A 12,610-nucleotide genomic window follows, 5' to 3' on the forward strand; every position below is an offset into this window, starting at 1 on the left:
ATACACCTGAAACTAATATAACACTGTATGTTAATTAGCTGGAATTAAAAATACATAAAAATTTTAAAAAATAATTAAAACATTTACCTGGACTAGGAGCTTGGGTAACTCCCAGTACACTGGTGAAGACCCCACTGGTGCCCCTGATCTTCTCCTTATTATTATTATTTTTAAAGATTTTATTTATTTGAGAGAGAGAAAACAAGAGACAGAGCACGAGCGGACTGGGGAGGGGCAGAGAGGGAAGAAGCAGACTTCCTGCTGAGCAGGGAGCCCGGATGTGGGGCTTGATCCCACGACCCCAGGATCATGACCTGAGCTGAAGGCAGACACTTAATGACTGAGCCACGCAGGCGCCCCTATTATTACTATTTTTAATAAGACATTTATATGTATAGGCATATAAGGTCATTTTCTTCTTTGCATTTAAGTTTTTAGCTTGACAGAAAAATATTTTCTAGTCCTCTAGCTTTAACTTACATTGATGATAAATCACTTGCTATTTAAACACTGTCCATTTAAAATAAAGAAAAGCCACCATAATACAAAAAACATGGACCCTGCCATTAGACAGACCTACCTAGAAAGGAATATCAGTTTCATAATTTCTTATCTGTGTGAAATGAGTAAATGCTTAGTCTTCCTGAGAATTTGTTCACCTAATTATAAGAATGCAGATATAGGGGCGTCTGGATGGCTCAGATGGTTAAGCGTCTGCCTTCAGCTCAGGTCATGATCCCAGGGTCCTGGGATCGAGCCCTGCATTGGGCTCCCTGCTCGGTGGGGGGCCTGCTTCTCACCCTCCCTCTGCTTCTCCCCCTGCTCATATTCTCTCTCTCTCTCTCTCTCTCTGTATCTCTGTGTCTCGAATGAATAAATAAAAAAACCTTTAAAAAAAAAAGAATGCAGATATAGTTTTTATTTCCAGGATAATTGTCAAAACTACGTAACATGATACATGTTAAAAGACCTAGCACAGTTTCTGGTATACAGAAGGTATTTAATAATCATAATTTTTCTTCTTCATTACGAATGTACAATCATAATAGTGGCATGGAAATACCATAGAATTTTAAGCTAACAGAGCTGGGTTCGAGTTAGTCTCTTCCATTTAGTGGCTATATAATTTTAGGTGAATAATTTAACTTCTCTGGCGTTCATCTATAAAATGCAAGAAATTCAATCTGCCCTATGGGAGTACATATGGAAATCACATAACAACAGGTAGAAAGGTGCTTTCTAAGCAAGTGCTTCACAAGTTTCCACTATTATTGTTGTGATTATGTTGATCATCATCTGAATTTTAGAAAGGTTCTCCAAGCCTTCCTGTATGACCTAAAAGAATTAATTTTTCCTTAAGGAAACTAATTTATTTGAGAATACTCTGCCAACCTCAAGGAGCTCTTCTGAAACCACTTAATTCACTGCTCATTATGATGTGTGGCAAAGCACAGTGACCCTAAAGATTCAAAGGGTTCCTTAGTAGCACCCTATTTGGGTCTACTTTAGAAGATTGCTATGACTCAAAGAAGCATGCCAGAACCCCAAGGGAGAAAGGAGGTACACAGAGAACAGAAAAGGCCTGCTTGATTCTCCAAGGGCTGTCTGATTCCCCCCAAGGTACAGCTCTACAGGAAATCCTTTTGGGTGCATTTTGATCCAGGAACACCTATATTCCATACCCATGAGCTCTTATTCTGGAGCCAATCAGATTCTAAGGATATGAGCAGGAGCAGTCCCACAGCTTGTTAATGATCTTGAGCAAATTGGGCTTTGTAAAGAATAGTGGCCTATAATGTGTTTGGTAAATGCTATCATACAAGCAAGGAATCATTCAGGCACCCCAAAGAAGAGAGTTGTATTACGGGTAGTCAAATAGAAACTTATACTGAAAATATAATCAACTCAGTGAAAAATAATTCATCCCTACAACCACTAATAACCAACTCGAGAAAACAATATAAATAATTATATCTAACTTTACAGAAGTCAGTGATCATTTGCATTCTTCAAAATCATGTGGCAGGTCACTCATTACTGGTATCAAAATAATACCTGAAATGTTTTAGTTCTTACATTAAATCTAATCTAGTTTTGAGAATAATATTTGATAAAACAAGGATTAAGTTTATTTTTGTCCTTCCACAAACCATTATATGATCAAATTATTAACCCAGATGAACAAACGTATTGATCTTTATGTAATATATTCAATTCCTCCATTCAATCCACAACAGTAGCCTCTTTTTCAGAAAACAGTTGCTCTAATAAGAAAATTAGAAAAGGCAATATGCCTCAAATTAAATCGCACACCAAGAGTCTCTTCAATCTATACTGTTGTGAACAATATTTTAACTGATTACTCTGACTGACTGACTGGTCTTAGGTCTTTAAAGAGATATGTATCTCAAAGTAAATCACTAAATGTATTCCATTTCATGTGTGCATGAAACACACACCCAAACACAACAGAAGGCCAGGTGAAGTCTTCAATGTTAAATCATACTCACTTATAGCTCTGGTATTGAGAGACAGAGCTATATTTTATATATTATTCCTGACACAGGAATTATTAAATTCTGCACTCATCTGTTATATTTTAAGAAAAAAAAATTTAAACACAGAATCATTGCAAATTGGAATTGGAAATCAGAATAATCATATCAGACCCCATAGCCTTAATGAGGAGGAAATCCAAAAAGTGATTTTCCCATAGTCTTAGGTCTGCATAAGAAAAGAATCAAGAACCAGATTTCCTGATGTTCAGTCCTTTAAACTGTGCCAACCTGTCTCCCAACTCAAAATAGATTTTATATCATATTTAAACTAGAAAAGTGCTAAAGATACTTGGGGAGCTAGTATTTTTTTCCTCCTTTCAAGGACACTATTTTAAAATGTTACTGACTTGACTAATAGGAAAGACAAGAAGGAAGGAAGGACGAAGGGAGAGATGGAGGGAGGTAGGAGAACCCTAAACTTTTCATTTTCAGAATCCTATGAATTCTATTACACTTTCAGTTTAACTTCCACACATAAATTTATGACAACAGAAGAATCTTTGAACCATTTCAATTTCCTCCTACTCTGAAAAAGATATTAAGAGGCAAAAATGGAAATTGACAGGGCCATTAAAACATGACAGCAAGTTTTTAACAGTCTTCCCTCTAATCTGACAGTTCAGATCATTTCTCATTTCACCAGAGCCACAGAAAACTTTTCAACTACAAAGTCAGACTTCTGTATCCTTGAAACCAAAATTGATATCCACACTTATTATAATTGAAATTCTCTTAATAATTTCTGTTTCAATTTAAGAGCACAGCATATTATATTTCTAGTATAGGCTCCAGTGATAAGAAGTTGTTGGAAATAAATGAGGTAATATATGTGAAAGTACTTTGTAAATTTGCAATTAATATAACAGATGGAAGGCACTGCATAAAAAAAGGTCTATAAGTGTGTTGCTAATGTGAATAAGATATATCACTCTTACTGGTAAATCATTAGATGCATTTCTTTTATAATCGGGAGCAAGACAAGGATGTCCACTATGATTGCTTCATTTTAACACTTATGATGGAGGTTCTGGCCAGTGCAGTAAGACAAGAAAAAGATTAAGGAAAAAAAAAAACTGATAAAGAAGAAGCATTTTAATCAAGGTATTATTAGTGTTTCAGGTTTGTGCAAAGTATTCAGGATGGAAATTCAAAGGTATATTGCTGAGAGTGTAAGGTATGATGTTGGATATGATTCTAGAGATAAAAATGATAGAACAGGTGGACCACATTCAGTGGCCTTTTTACATAGAGCAACTTTTGGGGATATGGGATGAAAGTCCTAAAATGAAAGACTATAGCTCAAATTGGATAGAAAAAGCAAAGGAAAGTGTATACACAAACTTGAGATGAATATTCAATTCTAAAGTGTCATTAAGTATGCTTTCCTATTTGTGAGTTATCACCACCACCTGAGATTTCCCTGCATGAGCACTAAACTGCTAAATAATAGATCAAGAAGAGAAGGAATTGTGTCACTTAGGAACACAGCAAATTTTGGTTTCTCCAACATATTCTGATATATTCATTTCTGGTCTCCTCCATTATCTAAGGGTGTTGTAAAATCATGTTTAGGTAATATATATTTTAGTACAACATTATAAGCTTTAGCAACTTTTATTTACTACCTTGAATTCTGAAATGCTTTTAATATGATTCTTTTGTTTTCCACATTTTTACAAAATTTAGTGTAATTTAAAATATTCAGCAGTTATAAGGTATTTTAGAGCTACATTGTTGCAATATTCTTTACTCAGAAAGAGCTTTAAAACTGTCTAATCATGTTGCAAATATACATTGATAATCTAACATGGCTACATGAGCTGTGTGAATGTACTAAGGAGTACTGTCTAATGAATTCAAGGTTGGATTATTATCTGCAATATCAAAGCAAGGTTGTATTATTATCTGTAATATCAAAGATATCAACTACTTAAATGTACCAACTATTTAAATTTTATCTTTGTGTTTGGTAATGGTTCAGATATTTCTCCTGTAAATATTGTATAATGAGGGGAATACTGTTTTTACTACAAGGGAGCACAATTGTAAGTCAGAGGCTGAAAGCACATAAAACCATCTGTTTTAGTTATGTGAAAAAACTTTCTAGTATCAGCCAGAGAAAAACTGAAGGAAAAATTACTGGTTGGCTGAAAATATGTTGAATGTGAGGGGGAAAATGTTCTCCCATATATCATAAGTCAGACCCTTCCCCATAAACTAGGAAACTACATAAATTTTGACATCGTCCCTACACATGTCAGAAGCTGATTAGCTTACAGAATTTCAAAATTGGTAGAAAATTTTTAAATAATTACTTTTGCCTTTTACACTCATATAATGAGTATGTTATACATTTGTAATGGTATTCAATGGTTTGTAGCATATTTTAAAACTAGATGATGTATTACTTTCCAGAAGTCAGTACACTCTCAGATTTTAAGTTATTTATGCATTTCTAGCTCTGAATGATACATCCATATAAAAAGAGATTTCTGATCGGTGTTTATAATCTTCCAAATGGCTACATCAAGAGAGAAGGAAAAAAAGGAAAGAAAAGAAAAGAAAGACAAGATAAAATAGGAGTGGGCAGAGAGGGCTAAACCTCAAATATGCAAGAGGGATTTTAATGAAAGCTATGCCATTTGCAGAATGAAGCATCAGTCCTACTTGGTTAGCACAAGCAGGCAAGCAAGTACTTTTATATGTAATATAAAAAAAATCAGTAAATATAAAATAACTCTGATATGTACTTCTGAATACCTACTGGCAAATTTTGCTACTCAATAGAAGGATAAATTTGATTATTCAGGAACTGATTATACAACTTATAAATTGGCCATGGTATTTGCTTTTTCTCCATATTATTACAAGATTTTTGTGTAGTTCATCTTCAGTAATAATCTCTACTGTAATGGGGGGTGAGGACGATGTTGAGTTGTCCACCACATTTCATAAGGCATCTTAAATTTGAGGATAAAGGGCAAAACTTTGTAATTTTTAGCTTTTGGCCTCAATTAGCATTGACAATATGAGTTAACTACAGGTAATGATTTAAAAAGTCATTTTGCATTTCTGATATAACCTTAAAAAATTAATAACCTGATATAACCTAAAAAATTAAAAATCTAGCCCCAAAACTACTATATTAACATTAACAAAAACAGAATCTTTTATATCCACGTAGAGCATATTTACTAAAAATCAGGAAAAAAGTTTTCTTCCAGGCTTATTAATAATGAGGGAAAAGATTTTTAAAAGTGGGACACAAAAACTGCATGAAGATGTTTAATGTGACATAAGTTTAAATATACCAATAATATTAGAGAACTTGCTAGTATTTAAAAACCACATTGTTTTCTTACCCTTATGTATTGTCCAAAAATTGAGCCAACTGCCACATTATCTTCTCCAAAGGACAGTCCTCAGGACTCCTCTGAGCCTTCACTACGTCACCTGAGAGGACCTTCTGTTCCTTTTGTGTTAGCAGCAGAGCCAAAGTGAGGCCTTACTGCGCCCCTCCCTGATGAGGATGCATAGAACACACAGCCAAGAAGTTGCCTTCAGGACTCAGTACTGAGCAGAGAACACTGAGGCAGGAGGGAAGGGAGACTCAGGAGACAAGCTGACCTAAGTAAAGTCATTTTGGTTTTAGGCTGACCCTTAACCTAAAAGCCAGCAGGTCATAAAAAGAGTCACAAAATCTGATTCATGGAAAACCATAAAACTCCACTCCCTCTAAAAGCTTGACATTCGTAAAAGCTCAATATTTTTCAAATTGCTCCCTGTAGGTAACTTTGCAACCCTAAAACAATGGAAAAACTAACCACCCAATGTAAATGATAAACCCAAAGTTACAGAGTAAGCCCCTCCCTATACCATTAGCTAATTTTAAAAACTTAAAACCTTCATTAGAGGCAAAGAGGGTAGTCTTCCTCACCTAGGATGAGAGGTCGCTACTTAGTGAAATAGCTTTCTTAATTCTAGACTTAATAAATCTTTGTCCCTTTCTCTAAACACCTTGCTCTTGAATTCTTTCTTATGCAAGAGAGTTCTTGGCAAGGGACTTCGGCTGTCCAGCATCAATAGGGCACAGTGCAAATAAGAAATAAAAACAGAAAAAAATCTAAAAGTCTTAAGATGGGTTCCTAAAATATGGCCCTGTAAAATAAGTTAGAAAAAATGAGGTGGAGGGCCCTACCTTGCAGATCTTGTAGAGTGATTCCTGGCCATCTCCTCCAGTATCTTTAAAGTAATCATGTGCAGGAAATGTACGATGAATATCTCGAGTGATAACACTCTCCTGGGCTGAGTCCTAAAACAGAAAAAGGTAGACCTGGTCATTAATTTAAAATTTCTTTTTAATTGAAAAATAATAAATATACATGCCAAAAAAAAACCTCAAATAGCACAAAAAAGTATGCTGCCCCCACCAAAAATATCCGCCTTCCATTCCAAACCCATAGTCCCATTCACCAGATATACATGCTACCAACAATTTCTTTTGTATCCTTCATCCATCTATCTATAGATGTGTGAATATATGCTTATGTGAGAGGGAGGTGAGAGAGAGAAGTTGTATAAACACATCTCTATCCTCTGCTCTTTGAAAACAAATAGAAGAAAACTATCTGCTACTTTCATGGAATAGGATAACTTATAGGATATTCCCAATCAATACATGCAAGTGTATTTCATTCTCTTTATGAGCAGCTATCAAAAAGAATGAGGTATCTGGATATGGACATACCATGATTTGTTTAATATTCTCCTATTAATGACTTTTCTGCATTTTTCTATTTATATTACAAATATTATCACTAGGAACATTTTTATACATACGTGTTCAAGAACAGGTTCCTAGAGGTGGAATTGCTAGGTCAAAGAGTATATACATTTCCATTCTTGATGAAGGTGTTTTCCCTCCAGAGGTGTTGTAACAATACATACTCCATACACTGGTGGAGTAGATGTTTTTCCGTATCTGCCCAACACCACATATTATCTAACCTCTTAAATTTTTGATTATCTGGTAAGTGAAAACCACAGTAATTTAAAAAGTAAAGATATCAATCATTTTCTCCTGATAGGTTAATTACCTAACTCATTCACTCCTGAAAATATAAAGCCCCAAAACTACTATATTAAGATGACACATGCTTTAAAGATAAATCTAGAGGTTCTTTTTAAGACAAATTCAGGATCCAAAAGCTCAAAATTGAGTAGAATTCTAAGCTTTATAAAAAGTGATTAATCATTCATTTGATTTTATTTGAGTCCCATAAATGTTGTTTGTTTTATCTGTTTAAATGTCAAGAAAATAGGACGGGACTACTTTTAGCAAACCTGATGATGAAAATATTTTGCACAGTTTAAGGAAGCATCGGTGACTACTAGTACAAATTAAAAGTGTCATTTAATGTCTTGCTTCCATAAAGATTTGAACAAATCCCCCATTTCATTTAAAATCAAGGAAGGAAAAAAAATGTTTAATACATGAGTTACTTTAATGAGTGCTAGCTCCCTTTTTCTTTGCAGCTGAGGAGTATGTAAGAAGGAAGTCGTTGATTAGCTCTAAGTTAAGCCAGGGCCTTCTCTTGCTGCCTTTTTCATTTCAGCTGCTATTTCATGCTGAGTGGTAATTAGATCTTATACCATGTGGAGAAAGGACACAAACTGAAATGTCCCACATTTGCTAGCAAACACCAAACACATTGCAAATCAGTCCAGAGGAAATTCTGATGGCTTAGAGGAATGCAGTGCTACAGCTGAATAAAAATGAAACTTGAAAAAAAAATGATCATACCTTAAGTAAGAGGATATATAGAAAGCTTATATTTATAAAGGCAAATGCAGGTTCTAAGGATAGAGAAAATTTTGAGGGGAGGTGGGAGCACAGAACAAGGTGAATATAAAGGTAATGTATAAAGAGCTATGGTCTGGTATAGAGTCTAAGTAGGAGATCCCTAAGTAGGGGATCTGGTACCAGGTAGAAGAAAGTTTTCACTGTCCAGGTTTTCCCTAATAGAAAGGTTCTCTTTCCACACAGTAATAGTTCCCACTTATAAGCTATTTGAAAAGATGACCAATGAAAATGTTACTACTACCACTGCTGAACTATTTCAGGGGCAAACATGTGCTGAGTGGTTCACAGGATAACTCTTTTTACACTTTTCAAGATGTTAAGGGAGAGAAATCATTGGACTATATTCCCTAGAAACTGCCTACTCATTTGGCATCATACTGTGTTTAAATGGTACCAACAGTCTGATTCAGAGAAAGGGAAATTGATTAAAAATTTCTAGAAAGTAACTTTATATAATACTGAGTAATTTTTTTCTATGCATACTTGAATCTTCCTTATTTGTTTCTAAAAATAAATGGGCAAAAAATCAAATGAAAATAAAAATCATCAACTTTTCCTGACTTTAATGAACCTTCCCTTTCTAGGATTACTTTTAAATGCTTTCTACATATGTGTGTTCTAGAGTTTTCTTCCAACATATTGCTCTCAGTTGACTAAGGGAACAATTTTTGGAACTTCACTTTATAAACTAAATAAAATGTTTTGCTATATTGTTCACTGATTCCTTTCACATAACTGAAGGTCAGGAGGTACACTAGAGTCTTACAAACGGACTAATATGAACGAAATTGTGTACTAGACTAGGGACAATAATCACGTTTTCAAAGCTAAAATTAATCATCTCCCAATTACTGATGAGAGTAAGAACAGTATATATTTCAGGAATCCAGACCTGAGATGTGAGAGATTAGTCCCAAATTCACTCACTCTTTCAACAAATATTTTAATCAAAGCTAATGCTCTGTAAAAGGAAGGTAAAATGATGATTTTTCTCTTCAATATTAATTTTCTGTTTAGACTTATTCCAATTATGGTTGTGAATTTTTATAAGAAATAAAATGAACAGAGAAGGACAAAAAAGAGGCCAAATATTTCACCATCTAAATATCTGTAGTTAAAAGGGTTCATGTGAAAACGCTTTAAAAAAAAAATATGGCTAGAAACATTTTTTAGCACAATCAAAACAGATAGGAGGTCATTTTCATGGAAGGTTCCCATAAGCAGAGTCTCCTTAAATCCTAAAGGTTATCATCAGAATGGGGAGAGGAAGGAAGTCACTCCTTCATGGGAAGCTACTTCACCAATATCCAGAGAGGTTCACAACTTGACCTGCAATTTACTTCCCAGTAGGTGCATCTCCCATTCTGATCTTCAGTCCAGTATGGTGGATTAGTGGCTTTGGAGTCAAACTCATTGGTTCTATTTCTGGCTACTCTACTTAATATGTATAGGATCCCAAACAAGTTATTTAATCTCACTAAACTTCAGTTTTCTCTTCTTGAAAATGGGATGATAATGTAAAATTTATGTCATTTAGAATAAAATAATGCATGCAAAGTGCTTACTTATAAGCACACTGCCTAGTATAAATTGAGTATTCATTAAAGAAACAAAAATAGTAATTGTCCATTATTATTCCCCCTTTTCCTTAAGAATCACATTTAACTATTTAAATGTTCTGGTGAAAATATATTTTAGACATCTTTCTGCATGTGTACACTTTAAATAATGAAACAAACCACTGTTTTTCTTTGGTATCATGAACATTACGAATAGAGCTTTCATCATGATGACACTTCAATACATACATTCTCCATTCTAAATTTCCCATCATGTATCTTATGTGTCTTAAATTATCCTTATTTCTCCTAATCCATGAATAAAAGCAAAAGTGAATAATTATTTGCATATAGTAATGTTTTTATCAATTAATAACACATTCTGGCCCAGCGTTGCATATACCCATGAAATAAAGATATACACAACCCAGGAGGAGGACAGAAAGGACAGGGTGTGGTAGAAGCTAAATTTGCCAGAGTAGCTACCATGTCCATCACTACATCAGAATTTAGCTTCTGAGAATCAGAGAAGGGTTGAAGTCATGGTTATGAAGAGGACAAACGTCACTGTCTCTTTCACATGCCTTCCTTCTGGACCTTCAACACCAAGTATATAACTGGTAGGCAAAGTCCTTGATAGCATCTATCCCGTCTAAGGAGCAGTCAGGTTGGGCCACACACAAAAGCGGACTCTGACCAGAAACAGAGAGTAACTGTGAGAGGTTTGAAAGAAAGTCTTAAAAGATGAGTTTTATCTGCCTCCTCCCCACCCCACACCCCTGACAATACCACCACATAGAAACTAAATTTCTATTTAGTTTACCTTTGAAGGATTTTCTTTAATTTCCAAACTGCTAAGTCACAAGACTAAATTATCTTTTTATTTTCAAAAAAGACATCATCTCTAGTGTGATAAAATCCATGCTCCAACAGAGGATATAATTTGGCTTGTTGAAAATCAATTTAAAACCAACTCTAAGAGGTATGATAAGTAGCTCGATTAACTTTTGATCATTTTAAGTGGATTCAATTTACAGCCTGCTACCAAGAGTATTACATGAGTTGTTCTTCTAGTATCATATATATGCCCTAAAATATCTGCGATCCTCTTAATTCCTATTCCAAGAGAATCATCACTTATTGTTTGTTGTGAGAAAAAAAATGAATACAGCATTCAAGTGTCAACAAGTATTAGGAAGACAGGTTTGGATGACCGTAGCCTATTATTTTTTTTATAAAACAATTTATGGGCTGTCAACAACTGCAAAAGTATTCTACTGCAGATGATTGTTTTTACATGTGACCTTAGCACCAGATGAAGTGTAAAAGTGATGTCGATAAATGAACACCTTAGCTATACCTTAATTTGCTACATTTTTACAACTATGACAGCATATACACAACCAGGAGGAGTTTCTTATTATTCTGTATTGTCAAATCCAAAGTATAATTGCATTTTCACTTTTCATCTACCACAAAATTATTTCAACTTTATAAATATCATGCCAATTTGTTAGTGTTATTAAAAATGCCAACGTAGACCACGCCTATTCACAGTGAGCAGATAAATGATTCAGAGCTTAAAAAATACTTGACCTTAGAACGTGCCTTCTATTCTTACTTCACAGGGATCCTCCTTTAGTTCTATGTTGGAGCTAGATCTATGGTAAAACATCACAAACTGGTTGGCTTACATGTTCCTGCAAGCAGATGGGTTTGCAGTGGTGGGTCTGATTTATTTGCCTTGATGTTTGCCAAAAATCCAAAGAGGCAGAGATAAAAGGAGAAAATATGAAAGTGCATTCTAGTTTCAAACATGCTATTGAAATCGTGAGCTAGAAACAGTAACACACACACAAAAAATGGATCATTGCCAGTCTTCATCCTTGAATATGCAGGTGGGGGGCGGGGAGCCTTAGCATAAGTGGAATAATATGAAAGCAAAGAAATAAATGTTAACTAAATCATATTGTAAGCAACCTGTTTCCCAGGCATTGAACACACATGCTGCCAAATGTCTCAGAATCAAAGCCTGACACAAAGGTCAAAAATATAAGCCACATTCTGGCTTCAACTAGAAAGAAATCTCTTCAGGAGAGAAGCAACAATAAGAACTAAAGGGAGGGGAAGGAAGGGGACAGGAAGAAGTGTTATCTTTAAGACTGGCCAATATTCATGATAGATACCTTAATCTTGAAGGAAGTGCCAGGACTGGAATGGGAAATATGAATAGAATAAAGAATTCTTCTGGGACTGGAAGACTAAGAAGCATTGTAGCCTTTGGGCACAGCCTGGATTTCCCAGAGAGCCCATGAAATTTAGGTCGGAGCAGAGATGACTGTGACAAATACCTGGGATTACTTTTAGACTCCAAATACACCCACCAAATGCATCTATGGCCATATATGGGTATGTCCTCATTCCAGGGTTGCTAACCACTCACTGTCCCAAAATAAAGGTTCAACTGAGGCACTTAGGCTTAGAAGCTCATTCAATGAGCAATGATAAACTCTGCAACTTCTGTTGGAATAAGCACAATAACTAAACTTCAGTGGTGTTATTTTCCAAAGTAAGATGCATTTCTAACTGTATTATTTTTTAAAAAATTAAGATTTTTATCAAAATAGCCC

General features: G+C 34.9%; 1 protein-coding gene across 1 annotated transcript in view; it reads right to left on the bottom strand.

The window, feature by feature from the left end:
* Positions 1–12,610, bottom strand: part of RABGAP1L (RAB GTPase activating protein 1 like) — a 776,559-nt gene that overhangs the window by 324,674 nt on the left and 439,275 nt on the right. The window contains exon 14 of the mRNA XM_021682815.1: positions 6,757–6,870. Coding sequence (XP_021538490.1) covers positions 6,757–6,870 — 114 coding nt within the window. The remainder of the gene's footprint in view (positions 1–6,756; positions 6,871–12,610) is intronic.

The sequence above is a fragment of the Neomonachus schauinslandi genome, chromosome 6, assembly GCF_002201575.2.
Source record: "Neomonachus schauinslandi chromosome 6, ASM220157v2, whole genome shotgun sequence".
Classification (NCBI taxonomy): Eukaryota; Metazoa; Chordata; class Mammalia; order Carnivora; family Phocidae; genus Neomonachus; species Neomonachus schauinslandi.